The sequence below is a fragment of the Carassius gibelio genome, chromosome A12 (genome assembly GCF_023724105.1).
Source record: "Carassius gibelio isolate Cgi1373 ecotype wild population from Czech Republic chromosome A12, carGib1.2-hapl.c, whole genome shotgun sequence".
Taxonomy (NCBI): Eukaryota; Metazoa; Chordata; class Actinopteri; order Cypriniformes; family Cyprinidae; genus Carassius; species Carassius gibelio.
The window spans coordinates 8468649-8495823 of NC_068382.1; the positions used below are offsets into that span (position 1 = coordinate 8468649).

The following is a 27175-nucleotide window of genomic DNA, read 5'->3' on the forward strand; positions in this document are numbered from 1 at the left end:
CAACCCCATAAACATGAAAGGGATCTAAACTGTCTTTGCCCAACATCTTATTTTTCCTTGTTTTCCAAATAGCCAACTTGGCAATACCAAACACATAATTTAATAAAACCAAAGCGTTTTTATGACTAACTGAATATTTTGGTCCACATATAAACAGGTGATAAGAAAAATCTTCACCTATGGCTGATGCCCATTGGGTTAAGATAGTGAACAAATTTCCCAGCCGTGCACATTGCACAAACAAATGAAAAACAGTTTCACTTTCAGAACAAAAAGGACATCCCTTTGTTGTATTTGGATTGAGGTGCACCACATGTCTATTCGTTGCTATTGCGCCATGAACTATTCTCCATTGCAAATCGCCTGTTCGTTTGTCAATTGGGCGTTTATACAATGACCGCCAACCAGAGATGGGACCAAGTCACACATGTGCAAGTCTCAAGTAAGTCTCAAGTCTTAACCTTCAAGTCTCAAGTAAGTCCCAAGTATTTTTTTTCTTGGGCAAGTCAAGTCAAGTCAAGTCACAAGCTATGTCAAGTCAAGTCCAAGTCAAGTCAACTTAATATTGTTATTTTACCTGCAGAATCTGATCTTAATAAAGTTAAAAGACAAGATATAAGTAACTGTCAGTAAATTTAAATAATTTGGATTTGCATAGTAAATACTCATGTTCAGTAAAATACATCATGGAATCAAACAAAATTGTAACTTCCTAAAATTATTTATTTTTCACTTCTGCCAACAGTGTTTGAAATGTTTTACATTTTCAACATTGAGTCCATAAAACTAAACATCCAACAGACTCCTCTCTGAACACCTCTCTCTCTCTCTCTCTCTCAAACACAGTTTACATACAACATTAAACTTTGTTACATTTCTCCCCTCTCTCTCTCTCTCTCTCTCTCACACACACACACACACTCTCTCTCTCTCCCTCACACACTCTCTCTCTCAGAGTATAGAATATAAATATGACGTATTTTAAGTTGTTTCATACTTTTTTGTTATGTATAGTACAGACCAAAAGTTTGGACACACCTTCTCATTCAAAGAGTTTTCTTTATTTTCATGACTATGAAAATTGTAGATTCACACTGAAGGCATCATAACTATGAATTAACACATGTGGAATTATATATGGAATTATATACATAACAAAAAAGTGTGAAACAACCGAAAATATGTAATATTCTTGGTTCTTCAAAGTAGCCACTTTTTGTTTTGATTACTGCTTTGCAAACTCTTGGCATTCTCTTGATGAGCTTCAAGAGGTAGTCTCCTGAAATGGTCTTCCAACAGTCTTGAAGGAGTTCCCCGAGAGATGCTTAGCACTTGTTGGCCCTTTTGCCTTCTGTCTACAGTCCAGCTCACCCCTAAACCATCTCGATTGGGTTCAGGTCTGGTGACTGTGGAGGCCAGGTCATCTGGCGCAGCACCCCATCACTCTCCTTCTTGCTCAAATAGCCCTTGATGCCTTCAGTGTGACTCTACAATTTTCATAGTCATGAAAATGAAGAAAACTCTTTGAACGAGAAGGTGTGTCCAAACTTTTGGTCTGTACTGTACATAACAAAAAGTATGAAACAACTTAAAATACGTCATATTTATATTCTGTACTGTGTGTATATATATATATATATATATATATATATATATATATATATATATATATATATATATATATATAATTGGGTTATCGCGGCAGCTATTTTTGTTTTTCTGATTAATTGTTTTGCTCTATGAGAAAGACAAGGTAACAAAATATTCGGGGCTTATGCCCCCTTAGCCCAGCCCTAGCGCCGCCCCTGGAATGCATTTTTTTGACGGCCTGCTAGCGGATCATTAGGGGCCGTTCACATCACGTCTTTTGCGCGCGCAAGTTCGTTATTTCCAATGTAGGTGCGCGGTATGCACGCTCATAATGGAAGCAACGCGCTCACGACGCGCACCGCATCGAGTTAAAAACATCGAAACTTTTCAAAATGCCGCAAGCGCACCGCAGGTCATGTGACAATAACTAACCAATCAGCTTCAACCTTTTCCGTATCAACGTTGAAAGCTCAGCTAAAATGAAGGAACAGCTGATCATAGCTGTATATGGATTGCCATTTTGAAATGAATTTAGTAGCAGAGCTACTGCGAGCGATTTTTAGTGCTGCAAATCCATTTATCCTTTGCTGAAATTTCCGCGTCTTCAATGAGAGAGAGCGTGTCATGGATGCTTAGCAACGACAGACGCCCCAGGAGCACTTCTGCCCGAGCGCTTTGGAAAGAAGGAGAAAGCGGCGCGACTAGCGTTTTCCACGCGTTTTTAGGCGCGAACTATTGAAGACAAAAGCGATGACCCTCGGTACCTCTCAGGCTGACATGTTGATGTGATGTGATATCTGATTTAAGTGGGCGTGGTGTGTGTAAGGTAGAGAGGGCATGACTGATGATAGTGTCCTGATCCAGTCACGACGCTATTCTCAGCCTGCGCTCCAGCTGAGTAATCAACTTTATTTTAAAAAACAATTTATATATTTTATATTCAAACTGAAAACATGATGTGATTAACACTCAAGTCATTCAAGTCATCGTGTCTCAAGTCAAGTCAAGTCCCGAGTCTTTAACTTCCAAGTCCGAGTCAAGTCTCAAGTCCTAAAAATAGCGACTCGAGTCGACTCGAGTCCAAGTCACCAAGTCACAAGTCCCCATGTCTGCCGCCAACAGCCTTTGGGGGAGGCATTATCTCTAAAAAATTCAGTCCATCTAGATGAAATCACTCCAGACAAAAATTGTGCATTGGTTACTTTGACACAAGTCACATATAATGCCGTCTTCTCAGCAGACTCAAAACTGCCCAGTTTAGGAGTATTGAAGGACAATATAAGGTTTTCCTCCTCCTGCCATTGTCCTGAATTAGCAGTTACCATTAAGGTTGGAAAAATATAATAGATCCAGTTTTCCATTCATTAATATGATTAGAATTCTTAATGAATGATCGTTGATCAAAATTCAGTTCTCCAAGCATTCCGTCAGTGAGCTGTTTCAAAAATCGAGTAGATTTTATCCCAGTTCTCTCACTCAGATTGTCTACACTGATACTTAGAAGATGGCCCAATTTCACACATCCAGCTGTTATCAGTCGTGATGTCACATTGGCGGAGCATAATTGTCTAGAGGGCAAAAATGGATTAAAAAACAACGGTTCTTCAAAAAGCCAATGACCTGCACTCATTTCAACTGATCTTGACACAGAAAATACTTTCCAAGCTTCCATCATAGACCTGTAGAAGGGGGTCAGATCTATTAAAATTGTCTCATTTAAGTCCATTAGGAACAAGTGTCTATGAATTGCCATATTTCCTGCCTTTTTTAACAATGCAACTGCTGTATTTAGCCAAGCAATATCATTGGTGTAAAGTAGTCTTTGAGCAGCTTGCAGGCGAAATGCCAGAAGTCTAGATTTGATGTCCACAAGACTTTGCCCCCCTACTTGAACTGGCAAAAAAAGAATAGCTGAACGAACCCAATGCTGTCCAGACCAGAAGAATGTCACTAGTTTCCTTTGGATTTCTTGAATTAATCAAGCAGGTGGCTGTAGCACAATAAATCTGTGCCACAAACCAGAAGCAACTAAATTATTAGCCACTAATACTCTCCCCCTATAAGACATCTGTGGCAACAGCCATCTCCATTTCGACAGTCGATTGCACACTCTCTCCAATACTCCTTCCCAATTCTGTTTTTGATACTCTTCAGATCCCAAAAACACACCCAAAATTTTTAGTCCCCTTGTGTTCCAGTTTAAATTACTGGGTAGTTTTGGAAACCTTTTTAAACCTCTATAACCTGCCCAAAAGGCTTCAGTCTTTTCCCAGTTTACTTTGGCCGATGATGCCTTTTCATACATGTCAATTGTCTTAATTAAAACATCAATATCATTTTGATCATTGACAAAAATTGTGACATCATCAGCATAAGCAGTAACCATAATTCTTGAAACCTGAGGCATAGTAGGTATTGAAAAGCCAGTTAAAGCTTTTCGTATGTGAAGGAGAAAAGGTTCAATTGCAATACTGTACAATTGCCCTGATAAGGGACAGCCTTGTCTGATACCTCTTGAAACTGAAATGGGCCTGCTTAAGCCACCACCCAGCTTAACCATACAAGAAGCTCCAGTATATAAAAGTTGTCTCCATTTTATAAAATTTTTACCAAAACCAAAACTTTCAAGTAAATTAAAGAAGTAGTTATGGTCTACACGATCAAATGCTTTTTCTTGATCTAATGTTAATACTCCAATCTCTTCATTATATGTTTTACAAATATCCAAGACATCTCTCACCAGGAAAAGATTATCCATTATTGATCGTTTTGGGACACAGTAGGTTTGGTCTTGGTGGATTATAAAATGTAGATACTTCTTGAGTCTGTTAGCAATACATTTAGATAGAAGCTTGTATTCTGTTGTTATCAAGGCGACAGGTCTCCAGTTTTTTAGGAGAGTTAAATCTCCCTTTTTTGGTAAAAGAGACAATACAGCACGTTGACATGAAGTTGGTAAAAACCCATCTCTATAACTCTCACAAAATACTCCAAAGAGGTCCATACCAATACATTCCCAAAAATGTTTATAAAATTCAGAAGTCAGTCCATCAATGCCAGGACAACGGCAAGGTTTTAACTGTCCAACAGCATCACTGAGTTCGTGAAAAGAAATTCTAGCTTCCAAAGCAGTCTTGGATTTACAGTCTATTTTTGGCAGATCTTGACACAGCTGTGCAGCACAATCAGAATCACATTCATCAGCCTTATATAGACAAGAATAAAAATCAACAGCATGACGACGCATTTCTGTAATATTGTTGGTTATTTTCCCATCAGGAAGGCGCAAGCATGTCATTTGTTTGTGCTGTGCCACTGATCTTTCCAGATTAAAAAAGAAAGTACTTGAGGCATCCATTTCAGCAACTGATGTAAACCGTGCCCTTACCAATGCTGCCTTCACCCTTTCATTCAATAAAGAGCTTAACTGTGACTTCTTCTGCTGCAAATTATTTATCATAGTTTGATCATTTCTTTGTAATGCAACAGTTTCTATAGAATCTATGTCTTTTTCAAGTCTTTTAACTGTTTCTCTTTCTATGACAGTAGAATATGCAGTATATTGTTGACAATATGTTCTAATATGAATTTTGCCAATTTCCCACCACTGCTTTAAATTTTCAAAATCTGCCTTTTTAGTTCTCCATTGATTCCAAAAAGTAACAAAGTATTCACAAAAAGATACATCTTGCAATAATTTAGCATTGAAATGCCAATATGAGGATTTTCTTGGAGAGTGTACCATATTAACTGAAATAAACACCAAGTGGTGATCAGAAAATCCCACAGGACAAATACAACAATCAATGATTCTATTATTAAAAGACTCTGAAACATAGATTCTGTCTAATCGGGCAGCACTGACTCGATTGTCAGACATTTTAACCCAGGTATATTGTCTCTCTGCTGGGTGTTTAATTCTCCACATATCCAACAATTCAGCTTCCTTCATTAATTTTGACAAAGAAATAGAAGAAGGCATATGAGGCTCCTCATTTACACGGTCAACAGTAAACTTTTCCGTGCAATTCCAGTCTCCACCAATAATAATATTTCCATCACTAAAATCTTGTTTTAAAACATTACTCAATATATTAAAGAAAATAATTCTTTCATGTCCCAGGTTTGGTGCATAAACATTTATGAAGTAAAAAATGACCCCTTCAATAACAACTTTGACAAGAGCAAGACGGCCTTTTACAAATTCTTCTGTTTTCACAATGCTAATCCTTTTGTCTGGCATAAAAAGAAAAGCAATACCCACACTCAGATTTGTGCCATGACTAAGGATATAATGACCCTTCCACCACATTCCCCACTCGACTTCATTATCAACATCGCTATGGGTTTCTTGTAACAGAACAATATTTAACTTTTTTTGATGCATTATTTCAGACACAAAGGCTCTTTTATGCCTATCCCTCCCTCCATTAATATTTAGTGATCCCACCCTCAATGAATCCATATATAAAGTAAGGAAGGGATAGAGACAGAACAGAAAAGAGCAGCAAAAAAGGAACACCGCGTGATGCAAGGTTAGTTGTTTACAAAAAAGCTCCTAATTTTCTCTTTTTATCCACATTTCTGCATTTTCTAATAGAAGTAATGTGTTTTTTTAACCGAAACCGTTTCTTTTCACTCAACAGATCATGACTTACATTTTTATAAAGAAAGGCCACAGATCTCTCAAATTTTTCCACATCAGGAAAAAAATCTTTGATATTAACTTGTCTTCCAAAACTGTCATCAAGAAAGATATTGATTTCCTCTAATGTATAAAAAGAGGAGTCTTTATTCATATCTTGAGAAGTGCCTTCAGGTCCACACACAGAGCCTGCTTGTGAATCACAATCAAAATCAATAGAACCATTGTCATCTGATACGTCATCGATTACACTTGCATCATTACTGGAACACAAAACTTTCTGACTCGCCTGCATACAACCATCCTCCACACAACTACTGGAACTGGGTCCTGCCTGCATCACATTATTTTCTGGTTGTTCATCACCTCTAATGTTCTGCACATCATTCCTGATACATTTAACCTTTTGGCTTACATTTACATCAATATCTCTGCCATCGGAAATAATAGCAACTTTCTCTACAGTTTTTGTGGCGGACGGCGCCGCATCATCATTACTCACCGGCATACACGGTGTGGATCCCTCCGCCTGAACTGAAATCTCCGACACACTTCCCTCACCTGAGACACCAGGCCCACTCTCCACTGCTTGCTCTCGGTGTGGGCATGTAAATTTTTTATGGCCAATGTCACCGCATTCATAGCATCGTAAATGCCCAGTTGATGCATATACCATATAGGTTCTCCCGTCATGTCACACGCGAAAAGACACATCCATTGAATTTTCTGGAGAATCCAAAAACATAAACACTTGTCTTCTAAAAGACTTAACGTGTTTCAAGGACGGGTGTTTACAACCCAAAGGGATTGTCTTAAAACCACTCGCAAATTTGCCGAAACGTGCCAATTCTCGCTCCAGTGCATCATCGGGAATAAAAGGCGGAACGTTAGATACAGTAATTTTAGCAGACGGGGCATACAAAGGGGTAACCTGAACAAGGTTTTCATTTATAACAAGACCAGTTTCGATCACACAATTAACAAGGCTATGATCCTTCAAAAAAAACACTACAGCCTTGTTCATACGAGAGGCGGACACAATATTTTCATGTCCGACTTCTTCCCCAGTGGAAACGAGAACGTCTTCCACCGAGACGCCGTCCTCGGGTACACACCTGAAACCATTTCGCAGTGACAACGACGGCGTCTCCTTGTGAGTTTCTTCAAGGTGCTCAAAATAACTAACTCCAGACCATGCAGGAAAATAGAAAGAAAGAAAAACTCAAATTTTAAGAAATAAGTCTATTCACACAGTTCAGGTCTCACCCACCACCACTCTCAAACTTTTCCCAGCATCCACTGCGAGAGAGAGAGAGAGAGAGAGAGAGAAGCCTGTGGCATTATTGGCTGCGTATGTAACCCAAAGGTTGTGTGATCAAGTCTCAGGTACGGCAGGGAATGGCGGTGAGGGGATTGATTAACCAGTGCTCTCTTCCATTCTCAATACCATGACAGAGGTGCAAGTCACCGAACCCCAAAATGCTCCACAGGCACCACAGCAATATGACTACTCACTGTTCTGGGTGTATGTTCATGGTTTGTGTTTGTGTGTGTGTGTGTGTGTGTGTGTGTGTGTGTACACTTGAATGGGTTAAATGTAGAGCACAAATTTCAGGTATAGGTCACCGTTACAGCCCTGCCCATTTTTTTCTTTAATTGGTCATGAGATTGCAGGGACAAAGGCTCCTCATTGATGGGCTGGACTTCAGTGCTGATCATGGGCTGCACGTGTGGCACTCCTATTTAAGAGGCTCTCTCTCATTTTTGTTTCTTTGTCTTTGTTTGAAGAGTGGGTTGATATTTTGATATTCCCATTTGTTTCCACAAAACCCATTTTCAACCGTTATTTGGTTTGTTGTTTCTTTTATTGTTCTTTAACATTTTGACCCTAGACATTATTTGATTAGCTTTAAATAAATTTATATTTTCTTTATTTAAACTTATTTTGTACAGGAAAATGGCATGCAGCAGCCGATCCAACTGGCTTGGTTGATTTAGCTTTCTTACCAAGAACAAAACACTCGGATATCTTATGCCCTGGTTTCTTACAATAAAAGCAGATGATATTTGCCTTGGAAGAAACAGCATTAAGCTTGCTAGAGGAAGTTGAAACGGAGTCAGGTCCTGCCACAAGAGGTTTACTATGACCCTGATAATTTCTTCTTAAGTCACGGTTTCCATATAACCCTTTATGGGTTAAAACAAACTCGTCAGCCATTACAGCTGCATCAAACTATTTGGAAAACTTTTGTTCATTTAACTAAGTAGCCAGAACTGCTGGGACACAATTTTCTGTCACTTTTGGTGTAATTTCCAAAGTGTTGACGATATGCTTCAGGTACTAGCTCATAAGCATGAAGGATAGAAGTTTTATCTGTATCATACACAACATTCTGTTCTAAACTAAGTGACGAATAAACCTCTTGAGCCTTACCTGTAAGCACACACTGTAAAAGCAATGTCCAAACGTCTTTTGGCCACTTCAATGGTATAGCGACTCTCTCAAAGTGAGAGAAATACTTCTCTACCTCTTTTTCAGAGAAAGGAGGAACCAGTTTAATATGCACGGAAGACTCAGAAGTGTCCTGCCTGCCAAATCAAACTCAATTTTTTTAAGGACAAAAGCTCGCTCACGCTCTCTTTCCTGTCCCTCAAGCTTCATCAATTCTAGTTCTCTTTCCAACTCCTTGTCTTTCAAAGCTATCCTATCATGTTCTAGAAGACACTTCACTATCTCCAGGTCTAACTCTTTTTCTCGTAACACCATCCCTTTTAGCTTTACTTCACTGTCAACAATACCTGGATCCTGTAATTTTGCAACTCAAACTCCCTTTTCCTCTAAAGTGCCCTTCAAACTCTTTATGATAGACTCCTTAAGTCTTAAATGTTTTTTTTAAAAAACTTTTAAAATAATTCCCAAACATTAGTCATTGGTTGTATGAAAAACTAACATCTCTAGTATTCAAAGGGTTACCAGGCTCGGGGCCACTTTAAACGCTGAACTTCATGTCACCTGGTAAAAGCCAGGCCCTGAATAGCGTACCCCCAACAGAGATTAAATCTCCACCCGGGATACCTTCAAAAATGACAAACTAACAAAACAAACAGTGCTCCGTTGGAAGGATTGACTAGCAACCCAGCTGGACCACTCTACCTAAATGGAGTCCTCTAATAATCCAATCACTTTGAACCTTTCCCACACTCCACTCTCAAAACAACAAGTAACAAAACCCCAACTCCAAACCAGAATTTGATCCCGGACGAGGCTCCAATTTATGTTACAATCTGGCTCAAAGTCATAACATAAAAACATACTTGGCCACATGTCACTTCACTTCATTTGGGTTTTATATAAAGACAAAAAAAGTGTAGACATCAGCATGGTTTTGGATAGTGTTGCAAAATATTTATCTATTACTGAAAATCACAGAAAGGGGAAATTAAAGGGGTCATATGATGAGATTTCATTTTTCTTTCTCTTTGGAATGTTACAAGCTCTTGGTGAATAAAGTAGATCTGTAAAGTTGCAAAGACTAAAGTCTCAAATCCAAATAGATGTTATTTATTCAATTTAAACAAGTCAATCACACCCTCCTAAAATGGCCCATTCTAACATGCCCCCACATGTCTACATAACACTGTGGGAAGATTTGCAAAATGCCGCTAAAATGTTCATGCAAAGAAAGAAGGCATAACGTTTATTCTAGCTGTTGCGACCACCAAGTTACGGAGACACTGTGTCTTTCGTTTCAAAAGCAAAACTACTTTGTTTGGCCTTCCAAAAAAGAACTCAACAAGAAATCAGTGGTTAAATTGTATTTAAAACACTGTACCAGAACAGAACCCAAGTATTCAGATGTATGCAGCGCATTTTATGGAGGACGATGGCTGTTTCCTGAACCAGTAGCCTACAATGCTTCTGTGCACAAAGGCTTTTTTCTATAAAGTGGGGAATTCCAACTTTGCAAGCACAGTCTGGCGCTTCTGACTCACAGTCTGTAAGTATGTTTACATTTAAAGTATTTGCCACTGATGATTCAAACGTCAGTTTTGACCAGTGTGGAGTAGTGCTTGTTTGTCGTTTCTCTGATCACAAGTGCAGACATGGTTTTATGTTTATGCAGCACTATATGCAACGCAACACAATCATTTTCAAGTTGAAGTCATTATAATCACAGTGTCCCCACTGGATGCAACAAAAGCTTCATTTTTGTAATGGGTTTTTATTGGTTTTGTCATCGCGCCAGGACACACAGCATCACACTATGGTATGAGGCATAACATTTCAGTCACAAGCGTAAGGGATTCAGGCATTCACAATGCACTGGATAGCTGGTCGATCAGCGTACAACTCACTTTTCAAAACAATGAGTTTTTTAAATAATGACATGTTTCAAAAAGGTGGGGCATAGAGGAGCAACAATAATGTACATTATGTGGGAAATAATGTGTTTTTTTTTACCTGAAACTGCATAAACACATTGCATTTCACCAAATACACAAAATAATGCTCTTTTTAGCAATGTTATATGACCCAATGGCTCCGTTTCCTTATGTTAATTTAGTATTTGACAAATAAAAATGTCTAGCTTGAACTACATTACAGTAACCTAGAGCTGTGACAGTTGCCATGACAACCAAGTCACCCCGGTTGTCTGTTGCCACCTGCGGTACTGCACATGATGACATGCACTCTATAGAAAGCATAATACAAAGTTTTGTATGCAAGTGTAATAACAGTAATACTATAAGTCTATAGTAATTCACAAATTACCTCAAACACCATACACAGCATTTCCTTTACATTGGCAGGTCTGAGCGCAGGAAAATACAGTTTATGCATTCAGCAAATAAATGTTGTGTTTGGTGATGGACCTTGTTGGGGCAGTGAACAGTGAACCGTGTCTTCATTGGATGCAACACCGCCACATCGCAACAGGTTTGTCTGTCTATTGTCTACACAGGACATTTGAATTCTGTGTCAGTACCGCATAAATAGGACGAGGCAGTTTAATTGCTGATTCTCTCATGTGACACTGCAAAATGGCAGCCAGGATGGTGAGCTCCGCAATTCTTCTGATGTTTTTGTTTGTTTGTTATTCTTTTTCTATAAGTTTTACCAAAGAATAACTCCTTAACATTAAAGGAACACTCCACCGTTTTTTGAAATAGGGCTTATTCACATTATTTCCTAAATTTAGATAGGTGGGCAAATGCATTTTTGTGTCAGTGCATGCATTGTTTTAGTTTGACTGGGTCGGCGTTAGCTTAGCTTAGCACAATGAATAGGATCCTTTGTTGCCAGCTAGCATGGCCTGAGTAAAAGTGATCAAAAAATTTAAAAAAACCCACCTAATTACTTCTTGTGGCCTGCGTATTCACAATGAGTACAAATAGCGATCCAGATTAACACTAGGCGATTTTCTAGGCAGATATTGACTTGGGACTATATTATGGGGAAGCACAGGCGAAGCACTGCTGCTTAGGCGAAGCACTGCTACTTCGGTGCAGAGATATCACGCAACACATGAAAACATAAACTCTATGTGAATACAGGTATAATATGGGTCGATCTATACATGCGTCATGATTAAAATAATCACTTACTCTGTGGACAGCTGTCCATTTGGTCCATTTGGTCCATTCGGCGTGTGCCGTTTTTTCCAGTTCACTTTGTCACACCGGAAAAAAAAATAGAGTACTGCAGAATGGATCAGCGCTGTGAAATCCTCTGTAGATGTGACACAACTTCGGGCACGCTCATGTTGATCTGACGTGTTGAGCCTGGTCATCAATGGCAAAAACATGTCCCACTCTCTACAGCAAAGACACTCTATTTCCGTCGGCATAGATTGGCATATTCCCCCACATTCACACCACCAGTTCATGTTGGCTCTAATCCTCACGTCCTCAGGCTGTTGAGCGATCGCAACCTCCTCCTCCTGTCGTTATATTTCCAAAGCACGCAGCTCGTCTGCTGTAAACTCTGGTTCAAATAGGTATGGTTCTGGTTCTTGACTGTCTGAGAAGTCACCCTCTTCGTCTCTCTCAAAATCAGCCATGTTCATCGCCATTCGTGTACTGTAAGGAAAATAGCCAGGCAGCTACTATTCACGCCGGTATGTTGACGGAAGTCGTGGGATTTCATGTGTTGCGTGATATCTCTGCGCCGAAGTAGCAGTGCTTCGCCTAAGCAGCAGTGCTTCGCCTGTGCTTCCCCATAATATAGTCCCAAGTCAATATCTGCCTAGGAAATCGCCTAGTGTTAATCTGGATCGCTATTTGTACTCGTTGTGAATACGCAGGCCACAAGAAGTAATTAGGTTTGTTTTTTTTGTTTTTTTTGATCACTTTTACTCAGGCCATGCTAGCTGGCAACAAAGGATTCCATTCATTATGCTAAGCTAAGCTAACGCCAACCCAGTCAAACTAAAACGATGCATGCACTGACACAAAAATGCATTTGCCCACCTATCTAAATTTAGGAAATAATGTGAATAAGCCCTATTTAAAAAAAACGGTGGAGTGTTCCTTTAAGCAACACATCGCCCAGACAATATTTTTCCAGTTTCTGATTATTCTGCTTTGTTGGACATTCTAGTTGGCGGTACAGCTGTTTTTTTTTTCAAATGCATGTACAGATACAGAAGAGGGAAATGTGCCGGCTCCCTGGTGAAGCTCTGCATGCGAGGCTTTCGGACTGCTCTTCCAAGCATTCATCTCCCAAATGTTCGTTCCCTTCCTAATAAAACGGATGAACAACTCTCAAACTCTGCTGCACTGTGCTTCTCTGAAACCTGGCTGAGTGAAGCCATTCCGGACAACATGCTCAATCTGCCAGGCAACCATCTGTTCAGAGTGGATCGCATTGCAAGTTAACCAGGAAAATAAGAGATGGTGGATTGTGTTTCAACAAAAGTTGGTGTTCAGATGCAACAATGCTGAAAAAGGTATGCTCTCCCAACTTAGAGGCACTCATCATAAACTGTAAACCTTTCTACTCGCCTTGGGAGTTTTCCTCTTTCATTCTCGTGAATGTGTACGTTCCTCCTGATGTGTGCTTAAGCGCCTAGATACAACAGCTGGCAGAACAAATAACTGAAATGGAGCAAAGGTACCCAGAATCTATTTTAATAATTTTTGGAGATTTTAACAAATCAAATCTCTCCCGTAATCTGCCAAAATACAAGCAGCAATTTATTGGATCGCTGTTATAAAGCAATAAAGGATGTATAAACTCTGTTCCATGGGCAGCTTTGGGGCTCTCTCATCACTGTTTTCTGATCACATCTTATACAGACCTACAGGCAGAAACTGAAATCTGCTATACCTGTTCTTTGGGGTGTTAAAAAATGGACTAATGAAGTAGAGAGTGATTTACAAGGTTGCTTTGACCTCAATGACTGAAGTGTCTTTTAAGTGGCAGCCACTGGTCTGGACGAGCCCACAGAGACTGTTACTTCTGTAACAAATTAACTCAAAGTGAGATGTACATAATTAATCATAACGGGTTCATTCATCTACAGGAATTACTTCTAGCATTATAGCATTAATAGTTCAATATTATGATTTGTTCATCCGCAGCAAACAACCAAGCGAGAATATATATGGATTTTTATTAAACTACACTACTGGGGAACATGCAACATCTGACTAAACACAAAACATACACACACAAAAAAAAGGAAAAGGTCATAGATGACAACGCAAGGAAGGCATGGATAGAGAGAGAGAGAGAGAGCGTGAGCACACTGCAAAGAGAGAGAGAGAGAGAGAGAGAGAGATCACACGCAAGAGAGTGTAGAGTCATGGCAGTATTTACTCAAACTAAATCACAACCTGTTAAAGGGGGGGTGAAATGCTCATTTTCACTCAATATCCTGTTAATCTTGAGTAACTATAGAGTAGTACTGCATCCTTCATATCTCCAAAAAGTCTTTAGTTTTATTATATTTATAAGAGAAAGATAGTCTGTACAGTTTTTTCCTGGAAAAACACGAGCGGCTGGAGGTGTGACGTGTGGGCGGAGCTAAAGAATCACGAGCGTGAGTAGGCTTTTGCGTTGAGAGCGTTTGGAAGCTGTGACATTACCGTGAGGAAAAAACTATCATCCAAAACAAACCATGGCTAACAGTCAGATTCAGCCATATATTTATGATCCAGAATCAGATCCCGAGGCTGAAATTGAACAAGAGCAGCAGCAGCAACGACTACAGCAGGACGTCTCTATGTGGCATGTATTGAAACTGTATATATTTGCTTAGCGGTTCCACTTCATGTCGTCTTTATTTTTTTCTTTAAAGGTGTACATGTGGGAAGTGCAGTTTGATGCCAACATCGCACGTTGTTTACTTGATGTGCTTACGCGCTGATAGCTAAGTTAACAACACAGAGATATTTGAAGCAGTTTTACTCAACGCCTGCGGTTCCAACTCACAATCGTGACCCTTTTTCGTTGGGATTGCATCATCCTTAAGAAATAAACGATACGCAAATCCGGCGTCAAACTTGGCCTTGTTTGTAAAACAAACATCTTCGAAATGCAGGGAACGAACAAAAACACTTGCTCAACTCCGTTGATGCTCTGTAAAAATAAACTGCATCCGCTGGTCCCTTAATGCTGTTTTTTTTTTTTGGTAATCTGTGCAGTGTTGTCTTGCCCTGGCAACCGAAAACACGCTTTGGTGACATTTCGCGCTCTCGCTCTGATCAGTGAATGTCTCTGCTCTGCTCTACGGTAGCGCGCGCTCTTCTGGGAGAGGTGCCCTTAGGACCCATATAAGGAAATTCCGCTCCATCTAACGTCACACAGACCCATACTCGAAAAAAACTTTCCGAAACTTGTGACAAACCGGAAGAGGTATTTTTGGAACAAAAATACTCCTTCAAACATACAACTTAATTTTTGAAACTTTGTCCATGTTTAGCATGGGAATCCAACTCTTTAACAGTGTAAAAAAACTCAGTATGCATGAAATAGCATTTCACCCCCCCTTTAATTGCTTTTCATACTTCACTTAAACCAGTCACCATTGCATCACTGCTATAATATTAAAGCAATTTTAAAGGCTATTGTAATTTTGAAGTCTATTGTTTAAATGGGTCTATTTTTTATTATCATTTTAAACCCATGAATGGAAATTATAATTATCTGATTAATCAACAAAATAATCCAAGGAAAATTCTGTTACCTAATTAATCGTTTGTGATCACCTTAGATGAGGGATATATGTCTGCACTTACTGAGTGAGTCCTGAGGGGAGTGCCCTCTACTGGAGTTCATGGGCACTCCAGATGACGATCATGCTCTACATAGCTGTGACAGGACAGAACGAGAGTTCATAGGCGGCCTCCATGGCCGTGATGGGACAGGCGGGTAGTTCATGGATGGATACTACTGACACCTCCGGAGGTTCTTCAGCAGCTGCCGCCACCTCTGGAGATTCCACAGCAGTAACAGTCTCCTTGACAGCAACACAACAGGCTGAGAGAACTTTGCTGGGTGCAACAGACAGGATGTGACAAGGCTCTGAAAGTTCAGCTGAGATGTGACAAGGCTCTGGATGATCTGTTGTGGTATGATAAAGCTCTGGAAAATCTGTTGAAATGTGATGAAGTTCAGGAAGATCGGTAGTGATTTGACTGGGCTCATAAATATCAACAGTGACTTGACCTTGTTCACGAAGATCAACGGTGACTTGACCTTGTTCACGAAGATCAATGGTGACTTGACTCATGAAGTTTAACTGCGGTTTTACTTGACTCATGGGTGTTAATGGTTACTTTACCTGACTCTAGACAGTCAGTGGTGACTTGACCTGACTCTGGATGGTCGACGGGGACCTGACCTGACTCTGGATGGTCGACGGGGAACTGACCTGACTCTGGAAGGTCGACGGGGACCTGACCTGACTCATTTGTGGCTGCCATTTCATGTTGGGGTGTTGGGCTGGCAGCCATCTTGTGCAGAGGCACTGGGCTAGTGACCATCTTGTGCAGTGGGGCTGGGCTAGGCTGACGGCCATCTTGTGCAGTGGCGCTGGGCTGGCGGCCATCTTGTGCAGTGGCTCTCATCGTGTGCAGTGGCTCTGGGCTGGCTCCGCTGCCATCTGCGCTTGACAATGTTGCCCCCTTCCCAGAAAATTCTTTGGGGTTTCAACACTGTCCTCTGCCTCACCCACAGTGAACGGATAGCCACACAATAAAAGAGCATAGTCCATAATTTCCCTCAATCTGCCATTAAACTCCCCTCCAGGGAACATTGGTTTAATTGGGTCATTGAGTCCGAAATAGAACAAGTCCTTAAACAAAAGACCTATCTTAGGACCTTGATACACCAACTCACAGAGCTGCTGAACATAGTCCTCAATAGATTGATCTCCTTGATGAAGACGTAATAGCTGGTCTACTGAGTCCATGGTTGTGCTTTATATACTCCTTAAGGCTACTAGATCCTGGTTTGGCGAAGTCTTCTGTAACATGTAGTCGAAGACTATATGGTCAGATCCATATACAGTAGTTTATTAAAGAGAATGGTCAGACAGGCAGAATTCAGGTAACAGCATCAAGTGTGTCAAGGGATATCCAGAATCAATAACAATAACAAGCAGAGGTCGGGCAGGCAGCAGAGAATCCTATAGAATTCAACCAATTCGATGATGACTTTGGCACTCCTGAAGTGTTTCTATGTCCCGTAATCATCAACACTATGTTGCTGACTGGTATACCAAAGCATGTCACAAAATTAATAATTGCGATTATAGTAATATACAAGGCAATAATATGAAATATTAAGATTCTGTATTGGGTCTGGGCTATATAAAGCCAAGGTGTGGCTCAGATTGGGGGATCCTGGTTTACTAAAGCATCAGAATTGGTACCAACAATAAAACCTCTTTCGGCCCAGTTCAGGGCCAGTTAAGGGTGATTAACTGGCTGAGATTCAGGCCGGTTATGGCCCATGTGTGGCCTAGTCTTTAATCCAGTACTGGGCCACTTCAGGGCTGTCATTCTTTGCGGTACTTGGGCCGAGGGAAAAGTGATAGTGTGGCCCGGATCTGGGCCAGAAGTAATTTGCTATGTGGGATAGGATTATACATCACTAGTTGTCCACAACCAACAATGTGGATCTGTCTAGTACAAGTCCTTGTGGTGATTGAAAGAATGCCATCTTCTCTTGTTTTCTCCCTTTTTTGTTAGTTTTAAAAAATTATTTAATCATTTGATATTTATTTGCCACAGTCACGGCTATAATGCTTCTCTGAAGAGCAGCTTCTTTTCAGCTTTTGTCGTGATAAAGCAAGTTACACCAGCGACATGCCCGTGGACACCAGTGTTAATTTTGACACGAAATTTTATTTTAGTTTTAGTCTTAGTCTTTTGACTATAATTCTTTTTAGTTTTAGTCAAGTTTTAGTCATCTGATTTGTTTTAATTTTAGTCTTATTTTAGTCGACTAAAATTGCTTGGTATTTTAGTCGACTAAAATTGCTTGGTATTTTAGTCGACTAAAATTGCTTGGTATTTTAGTCGACTAAAATAAGACTAAAATCAATAACAGATTTACTAGACAATTTTTTACAGCTGGTATAGGAAACAAACTTAACCAAAATATATAAAACACAAATTCAACTTTATTTCAACACAACTGTGTCTTTATTTCGATTCAAAAGCTTTTATGCAGCAACAAACACTGTCATGATAATGTAAACAATAACTAGCTGCCAATTGACCATCAATAAAATAAAAATAAAGCTAGGTCCAGGACCTTAAAGCTTACATCTGAGCTGAACAATAAGTGCATACATTTAAAGTAAATATTTAATAAGTTGGGTGGATAAAAAAAGTAACAAGATTTTATAAGGTATTCATTTGTCTAGCAATATTGTATGTTTTAAATACTACAATATTGCTAGATTAGTATGTATAATGATAGGATGTGAACATTCATGTTTCACATGACTAATATAGAAATATTTGTGATATTGTCAACAAGTAGAACATTATAAAATATACTAAACATTAGTATTAATCAAATGTATTTATCATGATATTACGTATTAGTATTGTGCTCTCATCTAACTTGAAGAAGGGGCTATTTTACAGTACTTTTCAGTTCGTAATATTTAATGCTACAACATCTACGCACTGCACTATTCCAATTTTGCTTAGCTCAATAAACAAAAGAACATCGTTGTGAAATTACATTTGAGAAAATGTCCGGGTGGCTCGTCTGTAAATGTCTTCAAATTGGTTGTGTTCTTGCCACGAATGAGCGCTCCGCGTGCTTTACACTTTGTTTTGTTTTGTTCGTCGTCAATCGTGAAGTGAGCTGTGGACATTTTGTCACTTTTTTAGACATCACCTCTTCGAATGCAGTCTTCCCGGGAGCTCATTTAAAAACTGAAAACCTTCGCTTCACGTCTCAATAAGTCAGGCTCGGATTGGTTCTCTTCTCTCATGCAGTCTCGACTGTTATGTTTTGCCGGTTCTTTTGTTCATTCCTCGCATCTCTCCCGTCTGCTGATTTGATTTTCGTCACAGTCTATTTTCGTCTCGTCCTTTATTCGTTGACGATAATGTCAATCAATTTAGTCATAGTTTTAGTCTCCATCAGTGCCTTCTATTTTAGTTTTCGTTTCATTTTCGTCCGCAAAAATATATTCGTGACGAAAATAATGACGAAAATATTTAGTCAACGAACTTAACACTGGTGGACACTGCAGACTAGCGGTTTGAGTGTGTACTGCACAACAACGCAGACAACGACCTAGAAGTATAAATGAAAACTGATGCATAGCCTATGGCATAAAACCTATGGCGTAAGTTTCGACACAGAAGTATAAATCAGACTTATAGGAATGTCAGACATTACTCGGATACCTGTGCACATGGAGCAGTGCAACCAAGTGGACATCATCTTTGTTATACTTCTCTGACTGGACTAGCAGCAAGCATTAGAGCCAATGAGAAACTAAGTTCAAGTAAAATGTCTGCATTTACCATTTCACCATGTTATTTTCTGCAGTAACTTCGGGGAATATTAAATGAAGAGACCTGATCAACAGCAAACTTTGAATCTGCTGAATGTGAATATTTCAAGCATTTTATTGCAGTGTTCACTGTTATTTTTTCTGCATAGACATGACTGGTGAAAAGTGTTTATTAATTAACTTCAATGTATAGCTAACCAGAATTCCATCATTTATGTTTTACCAAACCTCTGACTTCTGTTTGTCTGCAGATCTCAAAAGAAGATACTTTGAAGAATGCTGGTAATCAAAACCAAAAGGTTGTCAGGTATTGACAGTATGAAGAGGTCTACAGGATATTCATTGTTGTTGTTTTTTTGGGGGTGTGAACTCTTTAATTGGCATGCTACACACTTAATATTAATCATGCTGAGGACAGCCACTTTTTGCGCAGTCATTGCAGTTTAGTGCTTTAAATAGTCTGTCAAATAACAAGTACATTGCTTCAACATAAATGTAATGCTTAACGCTTTATGTTATACCTTTACTAATAGGTACTTGTATATTATTTGCTTCTTATAGGTGCAGAAATGAAAGTTCCCAAACAGAGATGTCACCGGATTAAGATGTGGAAAGACATACACCACAGCAACCATAAATTATAAAATTACAATTAAATAAATGTTTTGGCTGCGTTACAATTTTACATGAAATATAAGTGAACAGTAATATATTGAAAATATATATTAAAAAAATAAAAAATATATAAAAAATGAATCCGGGCCACATCTGGTGCGCTGTGCACTTTAGTGTCGGGCCGATTCCGGTGTGGATGCGGCAGTGTCGGCTCACTAATGGGGAAGTGAGTCCATAGGCATCCGGCCTGAATGTGGCAGACAGAATTGGGCCGAGTGTGTCTACGGTAGGCGAGAATCTAACTGAATGCTATCTGATTACTGTTTCTGTGCTCATGACTGCTTCCGTCTTCCATCATCTCACTTTCCTGATTGTATACGGTTTTGTTTCACGAAGAGCGTCTCCACAGCGTGCGCGTGTTTGTCCCTAGGGTTGCCAGGATCAGGATTTCTGATCGTAAATATTACACGTTGAATATTTACGATTCGCTATTTGGCCAGCTCTGACGTTCTTCTGATCAGGTTCAGACACTCTTAACACACCTCACACCATTGTCGGAAGGGGGGAAATCAGCCCAAAATCAGCCCAATTATAATTTGGTGTGTACCCAGCTTGAGTTTTTGATCGTGATTTTACTTGAGTAATTCATTAATTTGTTACAGGTATTAGGGCTTTTTATATTATTGGCCTTAATCTACACATCAGTCTTTGATTCAAATATTCTGTAGCTCTTAAAGTCAGCCGTGCATTTATTTTTAGCAGTCCAGCTATTTTAAGTGATCCATGGTAAAGACGAGTGAGCTTACCTTTCACCTTTTTGTATCACTTTATAGCCAAAGCCAGTTTTTTCATTGTTTGTGAAGGTCTTCCATGTCACAGGATCAATGTTGAAGGCCGTTAATGAATGGCATACTGTCATGTAAAAGAAAGGAAAATTACTTTAAGTCTTTAAAAGTCTGAATTATGAAACTGAGTACCTTCCTCTGTAACAATTTGTTGCAGATATTGCCATTTTTATGGCCAAAAAGTAAGAATGAATTCTCCTTGCATTTAAATACATATAAATATCATTTGGCACTCTATTTTTCACAAGACAGGCTTTGGTTAAACTGAGATTAGGCAGTGGATCAATACATTTAAGCATCTTTTATGAAAATGCCTTAGAAAAAAAATTCTGGTGTGCATGTTGGGACAAAATAATGGCACTGACAAATTGTTCATTCGTGTAAGTGTCTTGCACTTAAAGCAGCTCAGACATTTTAGTCTGGGACTAGGTTTAAGCTTTGTCTATGAAATGAAGATTAAATTTAAGTGCTTATTTTCATGATCAAAGCGCTGTAGTTTTAAAAATGTAATACATTGCAATGCAATGAGAATTGAGAGAAGAACAAATAAACATTCTTAAAAGCATGATGATTCGATTTTAATGTGATATATCTAAATGATGTACTGTAAGGATAAGCATGGAAACCTTTAAGTTGTTTCAGTCCAATAATTTTTCATCTTGAAACATTACAAAATATAACAAAATATAATTTAAAAAAAAAAAGTTATTCATATGTTAAAATAAAATATGTTTTTTCTGCTAAAAGTATAAACTAAAAGACAATACTGTGTGTGTGCACTTGGATGGGTTAAATGTAATTCTGAGTATGGGTCACCATACTTGGCCGCACATCAAGTTGTTTTTTAATATAATTATTATTATGTGCATACCAAATATAATACAGTGGGCTTGGCACCAAAGCATATCCAACATATTAGACAAAATATATTTACACTGAAAATAATGTAATAATGCTTATTTAACATTATTAAGCTATTAAAATTCATCAAGCAAAATATCACAGAATTCACAATATGTTCATCTTACAGCAAGTATACAGGTGAAGAAATTATTTAGCTTCTGATTACAAATTTTATGGCATTAGACAATTTCATAGTTTATGTCACATATTTAATTACAAATACAATTGCACTTACCATAAAACAAACACAAAAGCAACCTGAAATTCTGGTCCATTTCTGCATCAATGTACAAAAAGAGGTGGAGGGTGAACAAAAGAGACTGATACTCATTGAGTCGCAAGTTTGAGTGAAGAATCTTGGGTTGGACTGAGAGAAAAATAAAATGGAAATAGAGTGATGCATGTGACTTAAGAGGAAATACAAACAACCACCCCCCCACCCCCAACTTTCTCTCTCGCTCTCTCTCTCTAAAACCATTACTGTTACTAAAAATAAATGACATATATCTTTCAGTATTTCAAAGTAATATTTTGAAATCAATACCAACAGCAACAATGCTGACATAAAAGTAGGTGAAACGGAAATGCCAAAAATGTGAATGTAATAATAAATAAGCATTAACTGAAAAACTGAGTTGTTTTTAGAGTTTTTAAATGTATCATAACATGCAATTCTAATATATTATATTGATTAAAATGCTTGGTTTTGGTGCTACAATGAAGAAAAAATTATAATAATAATAATAATAAATGGAGGATTTACTTGGTAGGAAACCATTTTCACAAAAACTTTGAAGTAGAAAAATTTTACTTATATTTTCATGTAAAATGTTCACCAATAATAACAAACTTATTTATAAAAGTTGCTTCAACGGTCAAGGAGACTCATTATAAAATTATGTTTAGGATTTAGCCAGTTAGTGACTTTATACAAAAATGATTTCTTTCGATGTGGATCCTTGTGGTTTCTGCTCTTCAGTTCCTGAAACACTTGATCACTTTTTCTTTTACTGTGAGGTTTCTCATAAATTTTGGTTTGATATACATAGCTGGTTTCAGTAAAAATGGAGACAGTTTCTCCTATAACCCAACAAGATGTGCTCTTTTTTAAAATGTGATTTAAATTCATCCTTCTCTGATAATGTAAATTTTGTTTTTTTTGATGGGTAAATATCATATCCATACTTGTAGATGGAAAAAATGTAAACCCTCCTTAAATGTGTTTTTGTGAGTTTGTTCAAATGTTTCAGAGCTTCAAATGCTTCAAACTATTTAATAGAAAATCTGAAAAGTTAAGCTTCTCTTTGTCAAAATATATATATATATTATTATATATATTTTTTCTTTAAAATGTCTTCATTTTGGTTTCATCCTTGCTCCTTGTTGTTGTTGTTGTTGTTTTTTCTCTTTAATGTAAACTCTGTGTTGGTTTCAATGGAAGTGTCTTACATTGTTGGTTCCCTGTCTTACTGTATGTAAATTAAGCAAAAAAAAAAAATGTTACCAAGATTGATGTAATACTAATATGATTTTGCATAGAAACAAAGGCCTCTGACTCAAAGAGAAATATTTTGTTCAATATTTAAAAAAATAAGAAGTTATTAATCATAGCAACCAGTCAAAACTATATGGCAAGCCATTTTAACATTTAGTCTATAAAACATAGTATCTATTTTCATTCTTCTAGTGCCTTTTTTTATATATTCCATTAGATACTACTTATTTGTTGGCTAATTATTGATTATTCTTTAGGTACTAGCATCGTTCTAAAGATACTAGCACTTATTTATCAAACACTAATAGTTTGTGTTTATCAGATACTAGTACTAGTACAGTAGTCACAAGAAAATATTCTATTGTTACTAGAAAGCCAGTTCAATTTTTGTCATTCACTTCTATGGGGATCTGTCATTCAGATATCAACTATTCAGTTCAGACTAGTATGTATTCCAATTGTGACTCATTTCTTTTTAAATGTTACTTGTAAGCATTCATTAGTTAATAGTACTTATTTATTATACACAACTACTTTTCATTAGATGCCATTACTTATTTACTAGATACTTTTAGTCATTCATTAGGCGTTTGACCCAGTCGAAGGCAGAATTAATATGACATTGGACCCTCTTCCTCAGCCAATTGGAGTCCCTGGGACTGTATGACCCACATAAGAATACATTCATTAGGCAATAGTATCACTCAAATGGCCCATAGTATAGTCCATTAGATAGGATACGGTAATGCATTTCTGGTCTGCAATCTGCCATAAAGCAAGAAGAAGTAGAAGAAGATATGCCTCACGCACCGGCTGCTGAGAACATGCATAAGTGGACACGCTCAGGAGAGCTCTAACAGTTTACAGAGATTACGTGAATCAGAGGTGTATGTAAATGTATATACACTATTATTTATTTTATGTTTTAGCCATGATTCCCATTCACATCCATTAAAAAACTGATAGAGTGCAATGGTTTGTGTTAAAAATCTCAGTTTGTGTTCTACAGAAGAAACAAAGTTAATCTTGGATGTCCTGGGGGGTAAGCAGATAAACATAAAATTTGAATTTTTGGGTGAACTATCCCTTTAATCAAAAAATGTATGGACTGCAGCTTTAATATCACTCATCTTGGCCTTTGAGATGATGCTCTTTTTGAAAGTACCCTTTCTTTTGGAAAATGCATTTAGATGGAAGGCTTCTCATGTGTTTGCTTGATCCTATATGGTCTACTTTAATGCTAGGATGTGCATGTGATTTTGTGTAATGAAGAGTATATGGTCACTGGTCTAACACAAGCTGAGACACTACAGAGAATGGAACTGGTTTATACTGTAACACCTTGGGACATGTTTGGAAGTCACATAAATCTGTACTCTTCATTTGTATGATCTCATATGGGCTGTTCCTGTTCACCTTCAATAAGACACCCAAGAAAGACAGCGGTGAGTAGAATTCAGACACTGCCATTGCCTTTTCAATATGGCTGTGCATGTTACTACCTCTTGTACTGTGGAATGGCCTAGGGCTAGGGCTTCACAGTTAATCAAAATTAAATAGCAAAGGCAATAAATCACAATTAGGCCGAAGCTCTAATTGCCATTGATTATCTTTTAGTGGAGCATGGTTCTGTGATCAGTAGTAAATTTTAATTTAATTTAATTTAATTAGTAGTAAATCTCCATCTGAAGGCTAGAGGGTGCTCTTGCGCTAAAACTCCAGTTATGCCTCACAGAAGAAAAATCAGGAAATCCCAGGGGGGCATATTTTTTTGAAGCACCCCTGGGCGCTGCAATTGGCTAGCAGACCCCCACCTGCTGTTAGCATTCCATTGACTCCCATTCATTTTGGCGTCACTTTGACAGCGAATAACTTTACATCTGAGGCGTTTAAAGACTCCATTTGTCAATTAATTATTTCTAGAGAAACAAGAACATGTATAAAAGGCTCCATTACCTTGTATCTTATGTTATGGTCCCGTAGAAGCAGTTTTTGTAAAAAAAAAAAAAAAATAGGCTAACGATTGTGTCATAACCAGCGACTCTGTGTCGCACAGTAGAGATATTACCGTATGGACAGGAGGAGAAGCTCCCAGGCAATCTTTTACTGTCTATGAGGCAATTGTGGGGACGTGGAGGCATAAAGTCAATGGAGATAATTCATCAGAATACTTACCAAAATTTGCTCCTGTTCACGCTCGCCTTCTCTGCAAGATTTGGCGGTTGATTCAGATTTCCCTTGGCACAGCGATTAGAAGATTTACAGATTGGTCACGTGACATCTATGTCATCAAGTTCAGTTTGAGTCTGCGCAGTACGCCCGACCCCCAGGAAATGCGTTCTTCTAATTGACTTAATTTGTCTCCGTTGAATCTAATGGGGTCGCTGTGTCCATTTCTTTTACTGTCTATGGGAAATCCTATAGTGGTTGCCCAATAAACAGAATACAGTAAGTTTGTCTTATAATAATTTTTATTATAATACAGTATATAATGCAATGCCAATCCACAGAGGCTTTATCTCTGCTGAGAATACTATGAAATATGTTGCATGTCTTATTCTATCCAAGAAGCCATATCATCTCACAGAAACAGAGTTTGGAATAAAAAAAGTATCAAATGTGGTATTTTCACATGCTTTCAGATGGAACAGTGTTCACTACACAGAGCCATAGTTCACTAACAAGCTACGCAAATAGTTTTCATAATCGCAGAATGATTTCTACTATTTCATGCGATTACATCATCTGTGATTATGAACACGATTTTGTGTATCTTTCAGTGAACTACGGCTGTGTGTAGTAAACGCTGCTCCATCTGAAAGCATGTGAAAATACCATATTTAATAACTTTTTTTTTTTTATCCCAAACTCACTTTCTGTGAGATGATGTGGCTTTTTACACAGAATAAGACACACAACATATTTCATAGTATTCTAAGCAAAGATAAAATACAAAAGAGGTAAATGCTCTGGAGAACATTAAAATTACATTACATTGTGTTTCTGATAAATGTTGACAATCACAGATATGTTGGTCATTTCATTCAATTGAATCCGAATTTTGTTCTGTATGCTTGCGAATCCTCTCACTTTAACACAATGTAAATAAGAGGTTAACTGAATATAAAGGAACTTTGTGAGACTGCGATGAACTGAAGTAAGCAACATATTTTTAGTGATTATAAAGGAAGGGATATTTGCCCCTTTTCTTGGCTAAATATAATCCATTCATAAATTGAATAAAAGTTTTGTATTTTGTGCTGCAAAAGACCACACACGATGTAAATGCAAAGTTTTGTGAGTGACATAAATCCCTCATACCTCACAAAAATACAGGATTTATTTTCAAATGAGATAAAAAAAAAGTCAAAATAAAGGTTAACCAAGCAATGTAAATGCAGAGTAATACATTTATATTAAAAATTAAAATATTAAAATATTTTTCAAACTAGATTTATGAAGGAAATGACTAGCAAATCTGGCAAGTCTTGACATGACAAGGAAAATATCATATATTATGTTGGGTGTCCATATTAGAGATAATCACCATGTTTAGATAGAAACCATCATATTTAAAAACATAATATTAAACATATAATAAAATATAATTTTTTGTTACTACTGTAAAATGTATTCTATTATTATTGGATCTCCAATACTTTCAGAATTATTAAAATATTAAAATGATTTTGTATAAAATTAGGTTTTAACTGAAGTTTTTGTATCACTGGTGGGCCTCCTACCCAGTGTGTGGTTTAAAAGGCTTCCCTTGCCACCACATACATTTATAAGATGTTAAAACTAAATAACTTGGATTAATTATTTTCACACAAAATCTGTTGCTCCATTAATGTTCAATACAATACATTTTTTTTCTGCAACTATACACTTTGCGTCTAAAAAAAAAAAAACACTCTCCGGTATATGTCCTCTTGCACAGTTGTACACTAGGGCCTCCCACTGCTTTTTCTATTCTGGTCAGAACAGGTTTGCACTGTTCTATGAAGGTAGTAGTTCACAGCATGGTTTCTTGCATTGAATAGCCTTAATTTCTAAGCACTTCAATAGACTACAGTGTTTGCAAAAAAGT

At 37.9% G+C, this 27175-nt stretch overlaps 1 protein-coding gene across 1 annotated transcript in view; it reads right to left on the reverse strand.

The window, feature by feature from the left end:
- The window catches only part of LOC128025062 (integrin alpha-M), a 39580-nt gene extending 17603 nt beyond the window's left edge, over positions 1–21977 (reverse strand). The window contains exons 1-2 of the mRNA XM_052611046.1: positions 21826–21977; positions 20649–20754 (exon numbers count right to left, since the gene is read on the reverse strand). Of these exons, the coding sequence (XP_052467006.1) occupies positions 20649–20754; positions 21826–21865 (146 nt within the window). The 5' untranslated portion in view covers positions 21866–21977. The remainder of the gene's footprint in view (positions 1–20648; positions 20755–21825) is intronic.
- Positions 21978–27175: the final 5198 nt, after the last annotated feature.